Consider the following 18994-nt stretch of genomic DNA (forward strand, 5'->3'; position numbering starts at 1 on the left):
TTCTGGTGCCCGAGAAGGCAGAAATTTGGGGCAAAAGGCATGGAGCAGCACTTCCTACCCTCCCCACCCCCTCCCCTACAGGACTGGCACTTACCTCGGCACTCATAGGAGCCCTCTGTGTTCACACAGAACTGGTCGGCTCCACAGCTGGCTCGCTCTGTGCCACACTCGTCGATGTCTGCAGAGAGGCCGGCAGGGCAGGAATTTCGATTCCTATCGCACTAGCCGGGAAGCCGAGGCAGGGTTGTTGGGGAACGGACCTGCCCACACTCCGACGTGGGCCAGAGACCACAGGCTGTGCGCCCACACGGAGGAAGAGGTGCAGCTGGACTTCGGGCTGCCCGGCTAGAGACTACACTTTCCAATCTGCCTTGCAGCTAAGTGTGGCCTGGAACTGAGTTCTGGCCAACAGGATGTAAACAGAAGTGATATGCTCACTTTTAGCTTGGCCTTAAAACAACGGAATTGGACTCCTCCGTGCACTTTCTTCCCTTTCTAACTTCCTGAGTGTCAGGTCTTGGAACGTGGAGGTACCTGTACCCCAACCTCAAACAACAGAAACATCCCAAGGGGACGGCCACATGGTGACGGGAAGTACTGGGTCCCTGAATGACTGTGACAAGCAGAAGTTCCTTGCCAGCCCGGACCACTTGTTTTGAGACTGTGATAGGAGATAAAAATAAAGCTCTATATTCTTTAAGCCACAGTCTTTGGTGATCTTTTTGTTCTGGCAGCTTAGCCTTTACCCTCGTGTATATAAATCGCAGGACAGAGACCAAACCAAGTCTTGAATCCAGGCTTCCTGACTCCAAGGTAAGTATTTTCATTTCCCTGGCTATCCTTCCTCAATTTTCAAGACTCGGCCTAAGTGATACCTCCTCCAAGAAGCCTTTCCTGATTCCCCGCCACCACAGAGCTGGCTCAGGAACATCTCTAACTGCATAACGATCAGTCTGTACTCTAACTGCCTGGTTACCCTTCTGCCTTTCCAACCAGGTTGAGCTCTCCATGAAGATGGGGACTGTGTTGGTCTAGGCCAGAGATGTGTGTGTGTTGATGGGGACCACCTCCCCACACCTACGGCAGGGCCTCACTCACCTACACACTTGAGGTGATGCAGGGCCCAGCCCTTCTTGCACTGTAAACAGTTCGATTCCTCAGGTCCCGAGCAGCGGGCACAGGGGCCAAAACAAGCTGGGTGGAACGGGGAAAGTGTGAGGATGGGCAGGCAGGCACCCCATCTGCTCCTGCCCAGCCCCACGCCTCTTGGCTACCTACCCGAACATACCAGATGGCTGGCGTTGCGCTCTGCCTCAAAGTAGCCGAGGCCACACTGGCCACAGGCCTCGCCCCCGTAGCCGGCTTGGCAGTCACAGTGCCCGCTGCCCCCTCGAGTCCCTTCCCCTTCACACTGCCCGTAGCCACCGCAAGGCTTCTCTGTGCCCCCAGGACAGGCTGTGGGCAGACACCAAACCAGGTAACATCACAAATACAATCGTGAATACAGAGAATATTCCCCCATATTATTAAACACTTTTGGAGACGAAACTTAATTTTAATGGCAACATTAACAGCTTGTGTGACATGTATTTAACCAATACCTCCTGTGGAACAGATTATTTACAAATCTTTCCTTTTATAAACACTGAATTAATCATCTTTGTCACTAACTCCCTTTTTTGTTTGTTTCAATTTGTTTATTTTTTATTCTTTGTGTCACTAAGTCTATATCTGAAGTTTCCAGAGAGATTTTCCTAAAAGGGGCTGGTAGTTGATTCAGCTCCTCCTTCAGGACTATGTGTAGAAAAAGGTGACAATGACAGGGCAGCACCTGCCTGTCCCTAGGAAGATCACCTTAGTCCAGGGGATGGGCCTGATCTGATCCAGGCATGGGAAATGGGGGTGAGGCTGGGGGCATTTCTCACATGCATGATAAAAACCACAGTCCCAACTGACTGCCTAGCCCTGTTGTGTTTTTCTCACAGCCACTTCCCACTGATTTGCTCATCTCAACAGCCCTGTGAGGCAGATAACTAAGGTCCAGAGAAATTATCTGAGCAACCTGAGCTCATGCCGCCAGCTACAGGACAGAGCCAGGACTGGATCTCTGGCCTTGCCAGTCCCCTCTCATCCCCTGAGAGGAGCTTAAAAACTCACGAAGGCAGGAGGGCCCAAAGGTGCCTGCGGGGCAGCAGAGCTTCAGTGAATCTGAGCAGAGCCACTGGAAGAGATCTGGGGCTTCCTGCTGCCTGAAGGGGTGGGGTGGGGTGACAGTAAGGGGGGCTGAGATAGTGCCAGAGGTGCTGCCCACCTCCCCAACCTCCCAAAGAATCTGTGACACAACCCACCTTGGGTATAAGACCCATAAGGCTACCTGACCAACACCCTCTCCCCACTTGGCAGAGAAGTAAACTGAAGCTCCGAGTGAGAACGTGGGTCCCCCCACAAGTCCTTGGCAGATTTAAGTTTGGAAGAAGAAGCCAAACCAGGACACAGACCCAAGCATGCAACCCCCTCCTTTACCACCAGGCCCTGCCTGTGGTCCCCTCCCTGGGAAGGCGCCCAACAACTCACTTGTGAAACCACCAGCTCTCCACCAGTTCCTCGCTCAGCTCCAGCAGGCGGTGGCACTCAAAGTCCGACTTGCTGCACACGCTCTCCAGCACCTCTACCAGGCGGGTCTCACTAACCAGACGGGGCGGGGGTGGTAGGACTATATTCTACCCCATCCACCACCCTCCTTTAAGGTCTCCTCTCCCACCCCTCTCATGCCATGACATCAAAGGAAAGGCCATAGGGCATAATGGAAGGGGTACTGATTTGGGGAGCTTTCTGACTCCTAGTACGTGGGTTCGAATCTAGTTGAGTGACTCGGGCGAGTCACTTAACCTCCCCTGAACCTCTGTTTTGTCATCTGTAAAATGGAGACAGTATCTGCCCTGCAGATTTGTTGTAGGATACCTCAGTTCCTGCATTTGCACAATGGAATATAATACCCTTGCGGGATATATGTGATTAAAAATACATCACATAACAAGTGTTGGCAAGGATGTGGAGAAATTAGAACCCTCCTATGTTGAAGATGGGAAAGAAAAATGGTGCAGCCACTGTGGAAAACGGTTTGGCAGTTCCTCAGTGGGTTAAACACGGAATTACCATATGAATCAGTAATTCCACTCCTGGTTATATACCCCAAAGAATGGAACACAGGCGTTCAAACAAAAACTTGTACACAAACGTTTGTAGCAATACTATATACGACAGCCAAAAGGTAGAAACAACCCAAATGTTCATCAACTGAAGAATGGATAAGCAAAATGTCGTAAATCCATACAATGAAATATTATTAAGTTTTAAAAAGGAACAAACTACTGATATATGTTGTATTATGGACGAACCTCGAAAACAATACACTAAATGAGAGAAGCCAGACACAGACAGATTCCAATGGAATCAGCAAATCCACAGACACAGACAGCAGAGTAATGGCTGCCAGGGGCTGGGGGAAGGGGAGAATGGGGAGTGACTGCTTAATAGGTATGGAGTTCCTTTGTGGGGTGATAAAAATGGTCTGGAACGAGACAGTGGTAAAGGTTGCAAAACACTGTAAATGTACTAAATGTCTCTAGTGGTAAATTTTACGTTATATATATTTTACCATGATAAATTTTTTCTAAATACGTATACACACACACATACACACACACACACACACACACACATTTTATGATTTTAAAGGGTCTGACATGTGCCTGGCATATGGGAGGAGAGGACTTAAAAAACAAAAACCAAACAAACAAAAAACAGGAGCCGTTATACAGCTAGAAGTGCCCTTCAGGTTATCTTGGCCAATCTCCTCATTCTTAAATGAGGAAACTGAGGCCCATTAAGGGAAAGGAAAATGACCAATGTTACATAATAACAAAACCTTTCGTTTCTAGTGGGCATCATGGTTTAATCCTTACCACAATCCTGTGAAATAGGCAAAGCAAGTATTAATATCACCATTTCACTGATGAGGAAACTGAGGCTCGGAGAGGTTAGATGACCTTCACAAGGGTACACAGAGTCAGAACTGACAACCAGGTCTGTCTAACTCCAAGTCTTCCTGATTTGTTCTCCTTTACTTAACTTTGAAGAGTGGGAGGGCCTAGGACTCAGGCCTTTCGTCTCATGGTCTCATTTCATCCCACGGCTTTATAATACTGACTATATGCTGATGACTCCCAAATTCAGGTTTCCAGCTCCCACTTTTCCCCTGAACCACAGATGCCTAAATCTAACTCTACTTAGCTGTTTAATGGACATCTCAGCCCAGTATGTTCAAGGAGAACACCTAATCCCACCCCTCCCCTAAATCCTCTCCTGCCTCAGCTTTACCCATACCAGAAAACAGCTCCACTATTCACCCAGTTGCCCAGGCCCAAAACCTAATACTTTTTATTGTTTTTCCTCTCCCACCCCCTAGTGATTCCTTCATCAAGCCGCATCAGTCCATGTGCAAAACATACCCAGAATTTGACCTATTCTCACCATATTCACCACTAGAGACCACACTAGCTCATGCTGCTGTCATACTTGGACTAGCCTCCCATACTTGGAAGCCTCCCTGCTTCCTCCACTCTGGCCCCTACAGTCCTTTTGCTACATTGCGGTGAGTGATCTTTAAAAGGTATAAATAAGACCACATCACTTCTCGCTCCAAGCCTTCCAATGGCTTCCCATTACACTCAAAACGAAATCTAAACACCATTCCGTGACCTTCAAAGCACTCTGGCTTCATGTTCTACCACTATCGTCTGCTCACTCCCATCCAGCCTCTTCTCAAATACACCAAGCTCAGTCCCACTCTGTCCAAATCCGTTCCCTGACTGTCACATAGCTTGCTTCTTCACTTCAAGTTTGCGTTCAAATGTCACACCTTGAACTCCACGCCTCCCACCATTTTGTAGTCCACCCTGCTTTCCTGTTCCTGGCTTGATATGACATTATTTATTTACTTATTCACTGTCTGTCTCCTCAACTAGAATGTAAGCTCCCTGATGATGGGGTTTGGCTTGCCTTCTTTACTGCTGTACTACAGATGTTCAGTGATATTTGTTGAATAAGTACTCCCCAAGACTCTCTAGGCCCCCACCAGTAGAGCAGAGATTGGGAGGTGAGGTATACAAACCCACCTCTCCAGCCCCTTACCTGTCTTTGTATTTGGACAATTTCTCTTCCTCCCAGGCAGTATTTCCACCTCCAAAGTTGTCCCGAATTGTTCTCTCCAGGCCCTGGAAATGGAGAACATTAGTAATAGCTAAGTACAGTGCCTGGCACATTCCAGCACTTCGGTATTTCACTGACCAGGGGACTGGGGCACAGAGAGGCAACCTGCCCAAGGTCATACAACTAGTAAGCAACCAAGCTGGTACTTGACTCATGCAGACTTGCATCCCAGAACTCCTCTCAACCTCTGTGCTGTCATGGTTGGGCCATCTGCCATCCCACAAGGCTGCTGGCGCACCCACCTTGTTGAAGCTGTCGACCAGTCCCCGGCAGGTATGACATGGATGGAGCTCAGTGGGGGGAGAAGCCTGGGGAGGCGAAGAGGGCTGGAGCCAGATGGGGCCTGGGAGGCTAAGGAAGAGACTCAGGCCCCAGAGAAGAGGTGGGACCAGGCCCCTCCAGGGCAGTGAGGCCATCTTTTCCCAAGCTGGGAACCTGTAGATAGAGGAAATGGGAATGACTAACTGGAGGAGCCAAGTGAGAAAGAAAAGAGTTGGTCCTGAGATGCTGCGGGTCTGGGAGCCCAGATCTGTGCTATTGTAAAGAGGCTAGACTGGGGGGGTCGGCCGGGGGAGGGGAAGTGGTGAGGAAGGAGCCTGTTCTGCAATTCCAAGACGGGAATAAATTATCCTCGTCACCGTGGGAGAGGTGGCCTGAATCCTTAACAAGGGAGAGGTCAGCTCATTGTTTTAAGGTCTCAGTATGGGTTATTAGGGCCAGGATCAGCGGAATTAGGGAGAATGGGTCAGAGTCCAAGTATTAGGGGAGTAGAGGCCGGATGGGCGGTCTCGGGGGGAGGAGTCCGGAACGGAACCCAGGTCTGGGGGGAGGAGCCCGGATCCGGATATGAAGAGAAGGGGGTCAGGTTCACAGCCGGCAGGCTGCAAAGGCGCGGCCACTTGCAGGCAGGGGAGGATCCAGACCCGCGAAGGCTGCGTGGGAGGAAGAGAGGACCCACCCAGCCCGCGGGCGCCGACCGCTCCGTGTCCCCAACGCCGCAGCAGCCGCTGCCTGAAGTGCAGCCTCCGCCGGCTCCGCAGCCTGGGGGGGCGGGGCCCACCCCAGCCAATGGCGGCACTCCATGTGCCATTGCGTCACCCTACGTCAGCCACCCGCAGGCGGTGCCTGGCTGCACCTGTCCGGGTGTTAAAGGGCCGCGGGCGTCCTGCTAGGCTAGCGACGCGGTCACGGACACGTGCGGGGGACACGGGTAGAAAAATAGCGTCTGCCTTTATTCGAGTCGTTTCCCCTGCCTCACGTGCCATCCCGCGTGCCGTCCCCGGGACCCCCAGGATTCCCGGGAGCCTTAAGCACCTGGTCCAGGGCGGGCTGCAGGGCCCGGGACACTTGCTTCGCCCTCTGCCCGAGCCGCCCGGGACGGGGGGCGCCAGGCCCCTGCAGGGTCCCCAGGAAGTCGGGCAACTGGGAGGGCAGGGAGAAGACCGGTACGCTGCGGAAAAGGGCGGGCACGGCCTCCGAGTGGAGCAGTCCGTCGAAGTAGGCCCCCACGTAGCGGCCGGGCGCCCGGCCCTGCAGGAAGTCGGGCAGCACGCAGCTGAGCGAGGCGGCAAAGGCGTCGTGCGGGCCGTGCGGGGCGGATGCTGACGCCCCGTCCTGCAGCCACTCATGGCACAGCGCCACGGCCCCCGGCGAGAAGAGCAGAACCACCACACCGCCCTCCTGGAGGGTCTGGCGCCGCTGCGCGTGGAACCAGGCCAGGGGTCCCTGCGCACTCAGTTCACGACGGCTCCAAAGGTCCACGGCCACCCGCAGCGGCAGCTGGCACAGCGCTGACGCCAAGGCGCCCACCAAGCGCTCGAAGCCAGAGTCCTCCGCTGAGTAGAGGAGCAGAGCCGCGCGGGCCCTGGCGGCTGCTGCCAGAGAGAATAGAGGGGGAAGGAAGAGGTGAGAAGGGCCGAGGCCCGCCCGCTGGGGGCGGCCCCCCGCCCGTCACTTGCTCACACTCACCCCCCGCGCGGAGGTCCTCCTTCAAGAGCCTCAGCCACCCTGTTAGGGGAGAGGGGCCGGGGCAGCCCATGAGCTCAGCCGCCACCTTCTCCAGGGGAACTCCCAGCCCTGCCCCTGGGGCGTGGGGGGTCGGGAAATGCTCACCTTTCACGTGGTCCTTTTTGAAAAGGAAGAGAAGGAAAAGCACAGATGCCAAGAGTAGACAGGCCAGCCACACCAGGGCCCAGCGCTGGTGAACGTCTAGGAGACCCAGGGGAGAGGACAGGCTAGTTAGATACCTTACACGTTCACCCCACTTCACGAAGGAGAAAAACTCATTTAAAAGATCTCTGGGGCTGCCATGTGGTGACTGAACTGGCTCAGAGAAATGGAAAGATTTGCCCCAAATCCACGGCATATAGTGCCAGAGTCAATATATGGGCATAGATCTATCTACTTGGGTGACCTTGGGTAAGTCAGTTCACCTTCTGCCTCAGTCTTCACCTCTGTAAAACTGGGTGCACAATAATACCTACTGCATAGGGTTGTTGTGAGGATTACATATATTAATACACACAAAGCACTTACGCTGGGCATAGTAAGTGCTCGAATGTCAGCTATTATTGTCTCCTAAGCCTAGGGTTGCTGGGCCCTTGACCTCACTCTCTTGATGACTCTAACAGCCTTCTAAATGGTGTCCCTAACCTCTTTTTTGCCTCCAAGTCCTTCACTACATGGCAGCCCCAGAGATCTTTTTAACATACAAATTTGATTATAGCCTTTTAGGAAGCTCCTACTGCTTTTAACATAAAATCCAATTTCCTAGGGGGCTCAGTCAGTTAAGGGTCCAACTCTTGATTTTGGCTCAGGTCATGATCTCAGGGTTGTGAGATCATGGGTGTGGAGTTTGCTTAAGATTTTCTCTCTGCCCCTCCCCTCTCTTTCTCTTAAAAAAAAAAAAAAATCCAATTTCTTATATCAGCTCCCAAGGTCCTAGACGGCCCTTGCATCCTTGTGATAGAGATCTGCCTTCCAGGACCCTCCAGCCACACTGGCCATCTTGGAGTTCCTCAAAAAAGCATCTCTCCCTCCTTCACCTAGCTCAGCCTTCAGAACAGCCGGAACCTTTCCTGGCCTCACCCCACCTAAGTCAGGTCCCCAATATATGCATTTATGGATGTGGACACTTTATAGTGAATGCTTCAATAGCTCGCATTTATTAGATGTAAGTGATTGTTTAGCTAATGTCTTTCTAGCCTTCTGTGGCTGCGGTGAGGGCAGGGATTGTGTCTTTGGTGATGCCTGAATCCCTGTAAGCTCTCTTTTTGGTTTTTAAATGAAGGAAGAAATGTCCCTCTGATCAATCCAAGCCAGGGAAGGACAAGGCCATTGCATGTGCCCCCTAGGAATGTCTAGATTCCAGCCCTTGGTACAGAGGGGAAGGGCCTTTCTTACAATACTCACACTTGTCCATGGGGCAGGCCCATAGTGCTCTCAGGTCATCTTCCCACAGCTGTAAGACAGAGGCAAAACCAAGGCCACAGCCCCAGAACACCCACCAAGTTCTGGCCAGCCTGATCTCCAAATTCCCAGCCTCAACTATGCATACTTCACACGCTCACACACACACATGCACACACACACACACTTTAGGTCCCCGCAGACTGCTCTGCCTTTGATCACGCTGTGCCTGCTCCATGCCAGACCTGGCCCACGTGAAACCACCCTTCTTTGAAGCTCTCCCTGGAGCCAAATGCTTAGCACACATGAATCTGGTTATCTGTTTTCTGTTTTCTAGCCAGCAGTGAGCAACTTGGGAACAGGAACTATGCTTCTTCAATTCTTGGCTTCCCCAGGGGTGGACGCAAAATAAGCAGAAATAGACGGTGAGTGGGCACTAGAGGGACAGTGAGGAGGCCCCTGCCTAGGAAGAGTGAGTTTCCCTGGTACCCTCTGCTAGGCACAGGAAGAGATGGAAGAAGTTAAATACAGAGTTTTAGGCCTAGTGGCCTTGGGCATTGGGGCAGGGCCCTCCCGCCACCTACTCACCTGCAGACACTGGCCTGACTGCAGGTCTTGTAGTAACTCCTCTCCAAGGCGAGCTGCCCTCTGCTAAGCCAAAGGGAGGCTGTTACCTAGGGCCGCCACACTTAGCTGCAGCTGAGCAGAATAGTGGAGGGTAGGGGGGCTGGAGACTTGTAAGAGGTCACTAAGAACAGGGCCTAGGTCTGAGTCACCCCCACATTCCCAGAGACCAGCACGAGGTCTGGCACAGAGGAGGGGAAATTGAATGCAGTGAAAATTTGAGGCCAGGCTTGAGACGGAACTGGAAAGGTACATGGAGGAGGGTCCCCTCATCCTCACCGTGGAGGCCCTGCTGAGTAGTGGGGTGCAGCCACTGGGTTCCAAGGCACAGAGTGATCTGTTGTCCTGGGGGCCTCGTGTCTCCACCAGCAGCATATCATCCTTGAGGGCCCCAAGGGAGTCTGGAAGGGGTGAGAGCCCACTCTGAGTGAGACCCAGCCATGCTGGAGGCTGCTACTTGCTCCCACCCCTTCCCGTGCCTGACCTTCACCCCCATGAGGTGGGACTTCCAGGGTTCACCTCTATTGCAATAGCCCCGCCCCAGCCTTCCCCAGGCTTCACTCACCAGCCCACAAGCACTGCTGTAGCTGCAGCTTCTCCCAGCTGCTCACCTGCTTAGAAGGGGCCAAGGTTAGCCGCGCAGGGAAAAGCAAGAGCAAGGCCACAAAGAACAGAAGAGAAGGACAGTAAGGGGAGGCCTGTCTGGTTGGGGAAGGGGTTCTGCATCCTGGCCCTAATGTTAGGCAGATCAGGCTTTGAGGCTGGGTGATTAAGAGATAATTTATTTTTCTCAGCCTCAGCCTTGTGAGGGCATCTGTGCTAAAGAGACTTATGGCCCTAAATTAGCTCTTTTCATGTCTGACAAAGCACTTTATACATTCCCTTCTCATCTAACCACCCTCACCAAAAGGCCTCATCTGACCACTTCACTTGTATACTGTCTTATTCACTCAGTCTGAGTCTTCCTCCATTATTTTTTTTTAAAGATTTTATTTATTTGTCAGAGAGAGAGCACAAGCAGGGGGAGGGGCAGGCAGAGGGAGAAGCAGGCTCCCCGCTGAGCAAGGAGCCCAGTGTGGGACTCGATTCCAGAACCCTGGGATCATGACCTGAGCTGAAGGCAGACGCTCAACTGACTGAGCCACCCAGGCGCCCGTGTCTCCATTAGCACATAAGCTCTATAGGGTGGGAACATTTACTGGTTTCATTCACTACTGTGAAGTAGTTACTATCACCCCATTAAACAGATGAGGAGACTGATGTTCAGCGTAGTGAAGTGACTTGCTCAGAGTCCCACAATAAATAGTCCAACTCCCAGAGGTAGCCCATAACAACTTTGCTCCAGTGACCCAGATAAATCGGGTCCAGAAGACAATTATCTGGGGGGTCCACTTGGGGTCCCGCCCCTAGCCCAGAGCTCTTGTACCCCTTCTTACCTGGACACAGAGGTTGGGGTGGGCATTCAGCAATGGCAACTCAAGGGTCTTCTGTGGAAAAAGGGTAATGGGCGAGGTCAGGAAATGTGTCCTCCTGAGCTCCCCTTCCTTTCCTGATTCCAGGAGCCTCCCACCATTTCACTTACATTTACAGTGACATTTGCCCAGGACAGCGGCGGGACCAGCGACTGGCAGGGGCCCCCACCTGGTGCCTGCCAACACAGAGTGGCCTCAGCAAGCAGCGAGCAGGGTGCATTTAGCTGCCAGCCCCGTGGGGGCAGTAGCCGCAGCCGGGCTGCACGCCAGAGGTTCCGATGTGCCCGGGGGTCTGCAAGGAGAGGGCTGGGTCACTGGGCGCCCAGCATGCGTCTACTTGCACCATTCCCACCCTGGCCCCAGCCCTGGTCTTCTCACCCTCCGTAAAGGGGCAGATGCTCGTCCTGACAGAGTCGGGCTCTAGAGGCCACACCTGGAAAAGAAACAGGGTTCTATTAGTCCATTCAGTCCAGCTGACCCTCCAAGAGCGTGTGCCGGGCCCACTGCTAGGCACCGGGGATACATTCATTTAACTATTTCATCAACACTTGCCCAGTCTTTTTGCCCTTTGTAAAGCCCTAGAGTTGCACACATTTATTCTTCCGGCAAACCCTATACCAATATCTGACAACACCTTCATTCAACAGACTTTTAATGAGTACCTACTATGTGTCTTAGCACCATGGTAGGCACTAGGGACATTGATAATTAAATCCACAGTCACTTAGTGTGAGCCTACTATATGCCAGGTATTGTGCTAAGTGTTACTGTGTATATATTATATATTTTAATATACATTAATATATATATGTGTGTGTGTATATATATATATATATATTTTTTTTTTAAAGTAAACTCTACCCGCTGTGTGGGGCCTGAACTCGTGACCCTGAGATCAAGTCACATGCTCTATAAACTGAACCAGCCAGGCACTCCATTTCTTTCAATAAATTTCTAAAGAACATCTATTCCGTGCTTAGCCCTGTGGTAAGCAGTAGAGATAATACATTAATTTATTCAGCAAACTTTTAATTAAGTCCACCTACTATGTAGCAGGCACTGTGCTTGGCAGTAAGGATGTTTATATCACAGCAAACATTTCATGAACATCTGTTATGTGTTCTCCCACAGTGCTAGTTAGGAGAGTTTCATTCATTCATTCATTCATTCATTCATTCCTTTAACAAACTTAATTAGCACCCACTACATGCCAGGCATTGTGCAAGGCTCCAGGCGAGTTACTAAGTTTGAATTCGGTATTATTTCCTTATCTTCAAGGAAATTACAAAGTCATAGTTTTAGTAAGGACAAAACATGTGTATAAATTAATAAATTGATCACTCATTTATTGAGCATCTGTTGTGTGCAAGAAGAAATGAGACAGGTGCCCAAATAAGAAAGGAAGTGATAAATGAACAAGAAAAGACAGAAGTGCAAAAAGACTGGAAGACAGAAGAGGCCAGACAGTTGAGGAAAAGCTTCGGGAAAGAGGTAACATTTGAGCTGGAAGGATGTGGTTGTATAGAAAAGAAGTGAGGGCATTTCAGGTAGTGGAAATAACAGGCATTAGTATCAGAGATAAAATAGATGGGACCTGTCACCATTTAAATGTGCACTCAGAAGAGAAAAGAGGGGCGCCTGGCTGGCTCAGTTGGTAGAACATGCGACTCTTGACATCAAGGTTGTTAAGTTCGAGCCCCACGTTGGGTATAGAGATTACTTAAAAATAAAATCTTAAAAAAAATAGGAAAGAGCCAACATACAGAAGCTTGGATACTTCCTTTTGTAACAGTCCTATGAGGCTGGTATTGTTATTCCCATTTCACAGATAAGAAACAGGCTCAGAGAGGTGAAGTGACTTGCACAAGGTCACACAGCTAGCAAACAGCAAGAGTCAGGATTCAAACCTCACTTTCCAGAGGAGTATAAAGAGGCAATTGGAGGAGTAGGGGAAGGCTTCAAGGAGGAGGTGACATTTGAATGGGGCCATGAAGAATGAGTAGGAGTCCTGTGGATAGAGGATTAGGAAGAACATTCAGAGCCTGCAACAGGCAGAAGTCAGGACAGCAAAGGTCATGAATGGGCTAGTCACCTTAGGGAGCAACAGTTCCCACCTCGAAGAGGAATATGGAGGATGGCAAGACAAGGAAGGGAAGGGCCACCCCCCTCATCAATTCCCCAATCCTCTACCCCTGGCACCTAGCCAGACTCTTCTCTTACCTGAATACAAAGGCAGGGAAACAGGTCTGTGTGGTTCAAGGTAATGTTCCGTGGCCCGGTCTGTGGGACAAGCAGAAGGCAAAAAGTTGGAAAAGACGAGGAGGAGGAAGGCTGAAAGCCAAAGTTAAGGAAACCAGGCAGGCAGCAGTTCCCCTGATGTTCCTTGCTTGGGGAGTGGGTCGCTGTATCCTCCTCAAGGGTCCGCTTTGATAATGCGCTCACATCCTTAGCATGGACATCAGCCTAGAGTGGGAATGGCCTTGGGAGGCCTCACCAGGTTTTTGTGCCACCAGGGTTTTGTAGGGCCCTGGATCTGGTTCCAGTACAGGGAGAGGCCAAAGTGCTGCTCCTCAGAGACGTCCAGCACGAGGTGCACATCATCGCCATCGGCAGACACACTGAGCCAGGGCAGGGCTGTGGGGCAGGCAGAGAGAGAGAGAGACTTCCTTCACCTCTTCTGCATACCCTTACCCCTGGCCATACCCCTCTGGCTGACCCTTTAGAGTTTCCTTCACATCCCTGAGATTGGAAGGCTCCTGGAGGGCAGAGTCTATGTCCTCATCTCTGATCAGACTTTGTCCCTAGCCGCCAGTCCAGTATCTTGACACAACTCTTCTCCCTCTGCAGCCAGAAGGATCCTGTAATCACTGTAAGATAAATCCTCCTTCTCTGCTCAGATGACCCCCCAGATTACCCCCAGAGTAAAAGCCAGAGTCCTTAGAATGGCTTGCAAGACCCTACATACTCTAACCTCATTTCCTAGCACTCTTGTCCTTAATCTGCTGCAGACATGCTGCCCTCTTCGCTAATACTTAAACACACCAGATACACTCCTGCTTCAGGCCCTTTGCACTGGCTGTTCCCTCTGCATATGGGATGCTTTTCCCTCAGATACCCATATGGCTCCTCCCGTACCTCCTTCAGGTATTTGCTCACCACAGTGAAGCCACCCCTGACTGCTGCAACTCCCAACTCCCTTATCCTCCCTCCCCAAATTTTCTCCACAGCACTAATCACGTCTTATTGCATAGTTCACATCTCCATGTGTTTATTGTGTCCTCCATCTCCCCTATTCTGACCCTGACTCCCATCTACAATGTCAGCTATGTAAGGCAAGGATTTTTGTCAGTTTCGTTTTTTGACTTATCTCCAGTGCCTAGGGCTATTTCTTGGGCAGAGTAATTACTCAGTAAATATCTATTGAATAAGTGGGTCAGTGTCTACTGAGTGAATAAAGACACGAAATGCATGACGTGTATCTGTGTCTTTAAAGCTCTGGTGCTGGGTAGTCTCTAATGAATTACCAAAGAGGCAGGCCAACCTTAAGGAACCAAAAAGGAAATAAAATTGAAAAAAATTAAGAGTTCAGGGCGCCTGGGTGGCTCAGTTGGTTGGGTGTCTGCCTTCAGCTCAGGTCATGATCCCAGGGTCATGGGATCGAGTCCCACGTCAGGCTCCCTGCTCAGCGGGACAAATAAATAAAATCTCTTAAAAAAAAGAAAAGAAAAAAAATTTAAGAGTTCAAAAACATCACCACTTATATCTTGATCTGGGTGGTAGTTATGCAAGTGTATACGTATGTAAAAATTAACTGAGCCGGACTTTAAAATTAGTGCACTTTACACACTTTTCTGTATGTGTGTTATACCACAGTAAAAAAGAAAATATAATATGAAAAATGAACAAAGCGAAAATAAAATTCAAATAGTGCCTGGGAAAAATCATCAGAACCTTGACTTTCCTAGCCCTTATTTTATGGTTTAATATTATTTTTATTTTGCTATATGGTGGTAGTGGGGTGCACCATAATCTTGACAATGCTTTGGGCCTCTAGATGTCCCCGGTACTAATAAATAAATTTGTTATAAAGAGTGCGAGATTCACCTTCATACCCCAACGCCTGGCACAGGGTAGGAGCCACGGCAGTTCCTGCGTGATGCTCAGTGAGCATCTGATTGCGGCAAGCCCACACCTGAAGTCACCTCCAAGCTTCCCTCACGCTCCAGACCCTGCGTGATGCTCAGTGAGCATCTGATTGTGGCAAGCCCACACCTGAAGTCACCTCCAAGCTTCCCTCACGCTCCAGACCCTGCGTGATGCTCAGTGAGCATCTGATTGCGGCAAGCCCACACCTGAAGTCACCTCCAAGCTTCCCTCACGCTCCAGACCCTGCCCCTCCCTCCTTCCAGCCCCGCTGTCCATTGCCCCTACCCCAGCAGCTCTGGATGCTGTCCCGGACTTCAAGCCCCTTGCAGTCTGGGGAGAGATCACAGAAAAGCCTCCAGTGGGGCTGGGGACCAAAGAAAGAAGTGGGGCAATCCAACCCATGGGGAGCACTAGGAAGGGCTCCTCGTTCCTTAAACACCACCCCATCAATCCAGTGCCCAAAGCACCTTCCTCAGGCACTGGGAAGCAATATTGCCTGGGGAGAGGAGACAAGAGGGACAGACCTGGGGAGGATGGGAGCTCAGACCCCTGCCTGTGAGTGGATGGGACTAGGAAGGGGGTGAAAGCAGAATGGCAGTGGCCAGAGGGGAAAGAGACTGGGGGGGGGGCAGGACTTGGGGCCCCTGAGGCTCTGGGGCCACTTACCAGGCAACTGCTGTGTGAGGTTGAGTTCCTTCTGGTACCTGGGCTGAGTGTAGGACCAGAGTCGCACCTCAGCCCCCAGAGCAGCCTCGAAGCAGTCAAATACTACCGAGCCCTGTGAGGAGAGGGGTGGCGGAAGGCTGGTGGTATAGGGCTCAGAATACAGGCCAAGGGCTCTGAGCTTCTCCATGGACCACTCCACTCACGCCCTCCCCCAACCAGTGACTCTATACTGTATGGCCTGAAATTCTCCCATTAATGTTTCCTTTAAAGGCCCCCCTGTCTAAAGCACACAGCCTCAGTAGGGGTTGTCAGCAGGGCAGGGATAAGGGCCCTAGCTATTGAGTCCCTGCCCCCACCCTTGCTGTCCCACATCACGCGGCCAAAGCTAAGGTGACCAGATACCCCGACACAAATGTGGGACACCCCTTCCCACACCCAATGCCTCAGTGGTCCTCACAACTGTCCACTGAGGTAGGCCAGCAGATTTTCTCCCATTCTACAATTTTCCAGGCAAGAGGATACTGGCTGGGAGCTGGGGGCAGGAGCGGAAGTCAAAGGGTTTGAGGGATCTGGCCCAAGTGGAGCTTCATCTTCCAAACACACATGGCCTCCTGAAGTAGGGAGAAGCCCCAACACCCCGCACCACGGTCTACACACAGGGCAGACATGATGTAGCAGAAAGTCCAGAGAAGTGGATCCAGCCCACAGACTTCCCCTCCCCAACCTCAGTTTCTTTCTCTGGAAAATGAGAGTAATAATGCCTAGTTCATGTGTGCTTCTGAGAGTCACAAAAGAAAGGGAGAATTAAATCTGAGACCCTTTAGTGCTGGGCATTACCCGAGGTGTTTTATACATATCAACTCATCTTTTTCTCACAACAGCCATAAGAGGCAGGACTATTCTTATTCCCATTTTACAGACAGGAAAACAGAGGCATAAAGGGCTGAAAGGGCTTGCCCACAGCCCTGCTGGCGTCAGCACACAGACATAACACACACACAGGAGCACTTCAGAGACATCACGTTCAGAAGTTGGCTATTGCTACGATTATGATTTCGCATACCACAGACTGACCAGGCTGCACGAGGGCAGCGGGCACTTGCACCTCCAGCAGAACGCAGCGGGCAGTGGGGTAGGCCTGGAAGGAGAGCACCACTTGGGCCTGGAGAAAGGCTGTGAGTAACAGGACGGGGCACTGGTCAGGCTCCGGGGCCTCGGGCAAGGCCCTGGCTAGGGGCAGTTGGGCCACCTGGGTTCTCCTCACCGTTCACAGGCTCCTCAAGCTCTGGATCAGCTGCTCTTCCAAACTTGGCTTCATCTTTAGGCTCTTTCCAGTGCCCTAGAAGGACCCGAGAATAAGGCCCAGGTCAGGCCTCAGCTCTGCGCTGGCTTTGCGCTTGGCTTCCTTCCTGAAAGGAAGGAGATTCCTGAGAAGCAGGGGCCAGGCCAGGGGCCTGGGGGGTGGGAGACAGGGAGACCAGGCTGACCTGGGGGTCCTTTGGCCGGTGTTCCCCAGGAGAACACTGAGGATGCACAGGACTGCCCGACAGACGCCCCGGTCCTTGTGCCCATCCCAGACGTGCTGACGTGTGCACACACAGGGGATGACATGCTCACCGTGCACAGCCAAGTGGATGGCCACACGCACACAGAGGTCACAGTCGGTCTCCTGGTGGCACCTCAGCACCAGCTCTGTCTGCAGGCGTGTGGGCACCAGCACAGGGCCTGGGGCAGACACGATGCTCCCAGGCAGGCAGAGCACGTCGCCATCTGCGCATGAAGGGTGGGGTGGGAGCTAAAGCTGTTCATAATCCAGAGGTTAGTTGCACCTGACAACCCCAGAGGGCCAAGGAGCTTTGGGCTCTTCCTGGGCGGAGGGTGGGTGGTAAGGGCATACAACTGGAACATCTCCCCTCCCTTCCACCAACCTGGGCAGTTCTTTTCTTTCTCAGAGTAGGGCTACTCACCCCAGAGGTGGCAGGAAAGGCCCTGGGAAGAAGGTAAAGACAAGTCAGAGTTTATGCCACCAAATCTAGCCATTTTTCCCTGCCTGCTATCCCTGCCTACCCTTCTGGGGCTCCCCATTCAAGCCCCTCCCAGGAGAAGACAAACCCAGCTCTTGCCCCCTCCCCATTCTTCTCTTATCCCATCAGCACCAGACAGACCAGCCAGGGCAGTTCTGGTGGTAGTGACAGTGACAGGAGCCAGGCTAGGGCCTCTGATAGGCGGCAGACTGAACCCTGAGCTTTCCCCAACTCTCCCAGGACCCCAGACTTACCGGAGAGCAGCGAGCAGTGTCCTGAGGCCCCATAAGCTTCTCCAAAGAGAGGACCATGGGGCTTCGGCCCAGTGCCAAGGACAACAGGAACCAAGGCACAGGCATCTTCCAGGTACCAGGAGGCACCAAGGCCCAAGGCCCTGTCCTGCCCCCCCCAAAGGGGGGGCAGACACTGTACCTCTGCTCCCACTCAGCCCCAAGCCTGTGGGCACGAGGGCCGGAATCCCTCTTCAGCCTGGCGTCCCAGTGCTGGCTGGAGCACTCCCTCTCCTGGGAGTCCTGAATCCTGTCCCAGTCCAGCCCGAGTGCTTTCGTTTTGGCTCCCGGCAGGCAGCTGGCTGTTCCCGCCCCGCCCTGTCCCTCCCACCAACACCAGGCCTGGGAGTCAGCAGGCTTGGAGTGGGGTGGTGGCCTCATCTCCTTTCCCTCTCCTCCTCCTCTGCTGACACCTGGCTGGGAGGGGCCCCTGAAGAGGGTGGCAGCATCACAGCTGAGTGAGGGAGCTCTTACTCACCCTGGGAGTCCCTAAGGAAGAGGGCCTGGGCAATGCTGGGGCATATCCACTTCCCATATAAATCTGGGATTTTGGTGCCCATTAGGTCCCCTCATACAGGGCACCCCCAGTCCCTTCACACATCTGCCCTGGAACTCAGTGACCCTTTGTGGGACAGGAGCTCTAAAGGCAGGGACAAAGGGCATCAGAAAATGGGCTTTTCACCACTTCCTGGCCTCTGCTCAAGTGTGGTATGGAGGGAAGGAACTCAGGACTCAGAGCCAGGCAGACAGGGGCCCCATTTGTGCTGTTGCCATGGGCTGGCTGCACGACAAATGGACCTTTCTGAACCTTTTCACAGTGAGGATCGAGATTTCCAGGTCCTTCTTTGCCTTTTCAGAGACATTGCATGTGAGAAGTGAAGGATGTGGTTGTGGGTGTGGACATGGAAGATTTGGGCCCACAGAGGGATGCATAACAACCCCCAGGCAGGGCTGTGCTGACCCTTCCTCCAACTCAGGATTCTGGGCACACTGGAGAAGCACACTGTGTCTCTTAGCTTATCTATTATGTTCGCCTTTATTCATTTTTCTTGATCTTGTCCCACCTTTGCCCTGTACACCCAAGGCCAAAACC

General features: G+C 52.0%; 2 protein-coding genes across 12 annotated transcripts in view; both read right to left on the bottom strand.

The window, feature by feature from the left end:
- CRELD1 (cysteine rich with EGF like domains 1) overlaps positions 1 to 6355 on the bottom strand; it is an 8316-nt gene extending 1961 nt beyond the window's left edge. Inside the window, exons 1-8 of one of the 2 annotated variants that reach the window (XM_040628477.1) lie at positions 6230 to 6355; positions 5514 to 5706; positions 5194 to 5276; positions 2575 to 2685; positions 2158 to 2249; positions 1279 to 1455; positions 1099 to 1194; positions 95 to 178 (exon numbers count right to left, since the gene is read on the bottom strand). In XM_040628477.1, coding sequence (XP_040484411.1) covers positions 95 to 178; positions 1099 to 1194; positions 1279 to 1455; positions 2158 to 2249; positions 2575 to 2685; positions 5194 to 5276; positions 5514 to 5706; positions 6230 to 6354 — 961 coding nt within the window. In that variant the 5' untranslated portion in view covers position 6355. Of the gene's footprint in view, positions 1 to 94; positions 179 to 1098; positions 1195 to 1278; positions 1456 to 2157; positions 2250 to 2574; positions 2686 to 5193; positions 5277 to 5513; positions 5707 to 5909; positions 6047 to 6229 lie in introns of those variants that run through there. The other variant, XM_008697985.2, reaches the window with a different exon arrangement.
- A 129-nt stretch (positions 6356 to 6484) lies between these two features.
- Positions 6485 to 18174, bottom strand: IL17RC (interleukin 17 receptor C). 10 transcript variants are annotated; one of them, XM_040628470.1, is made up of 20 exons: positions 17866 to 18173; positions 17555 to 17576; positions 17205 to 17357; positions 16852 to 16926; positions 16651 to 16760; positions 15588 to 15699; positions 15207 to 15251; positions 13270 to 13409; positions 12996 to 13055; positions 12688 to 12783; positions 11154 to 11208; positions 10886 to 11067; positions 10740 to 10790; positions 9869 to 9917; positions 9583 to 9704; positions 9268 to 9327; positions 8683 to 8731; positions 7384 to 7479; positions 7240 to 7278; positions 6485 to 7145 (listed from the first exon to the last, which is right to left on the bottom strand). In XM_040628470.1, the coding sequence occupies exons 1-20, from the start codon at positions 17968 to 17970 to the stop codon at positions 6526 to 6528; spliced, it is 2241 nt and encodes a 746-aa protein (XP_040484404.1). In that variant the 5' UTR covers positions 17971 to 18173; the 3' UTR covers positions 6485 to 6525. The 10 variants fall into 10 exon arrangements, with proteins under 10 accessions (XP_040484404.1, XP_008696120.2, XP_040484406.1 ...); XM_008697898.2 differs by having other exon boundaries at positions 9869 to 9914; positions 17866 to 18172; XM_040628472.1 differs by lacking the exon at positions 15207 to 15251 and having other exon boundaries at positions 17866 to 18174.
- Between the last annotated feature and the right edge of the window lie 820 nt (positions 18175 to 18994).

Source organism: Ursus maritimus, unplaced genomic scaffold (genome assembly GCF_017311325.1).
Source record: "Ursus maritimus isolate PB19 unplaced genomic scaffold, ASM1731132v1 scaffold_14, whole genome shotgun sequence".
Taxonomy (NCBI): domain Eukaryota; kingdom Metazoa; phylum Chordata; class Mammalia; order Carnivora; family Ursidae; genus Ursus; species Ursus maritimus.

Excerpts from the sequence above, each read along its gene's own strand:
- IL17RC (XM_040628470.1), bottom strand. The coding sequence starts at position 17,970 with ATGCCTGTGCCTTGGTTCCTGTTGTCCTTGGCACTGGGCCGAAGCCCC. Across the intron at positions 10,791-10,885 it reads GGGCAAATGTCACTGTAAAT|AAGACCCTTGAGTTGCCATT; the intron begins GTAAGTGAAATG and ends CTTTTTCCACAG. Across the intron at positions 9,918-10,739 it reads ACCCCAACCTCTGTGTCCAG|CAGGTGAGCAGCTGGGAGAA; the intron begins GTAAGAAGGGGT and ends GCCCCTTCTAAG.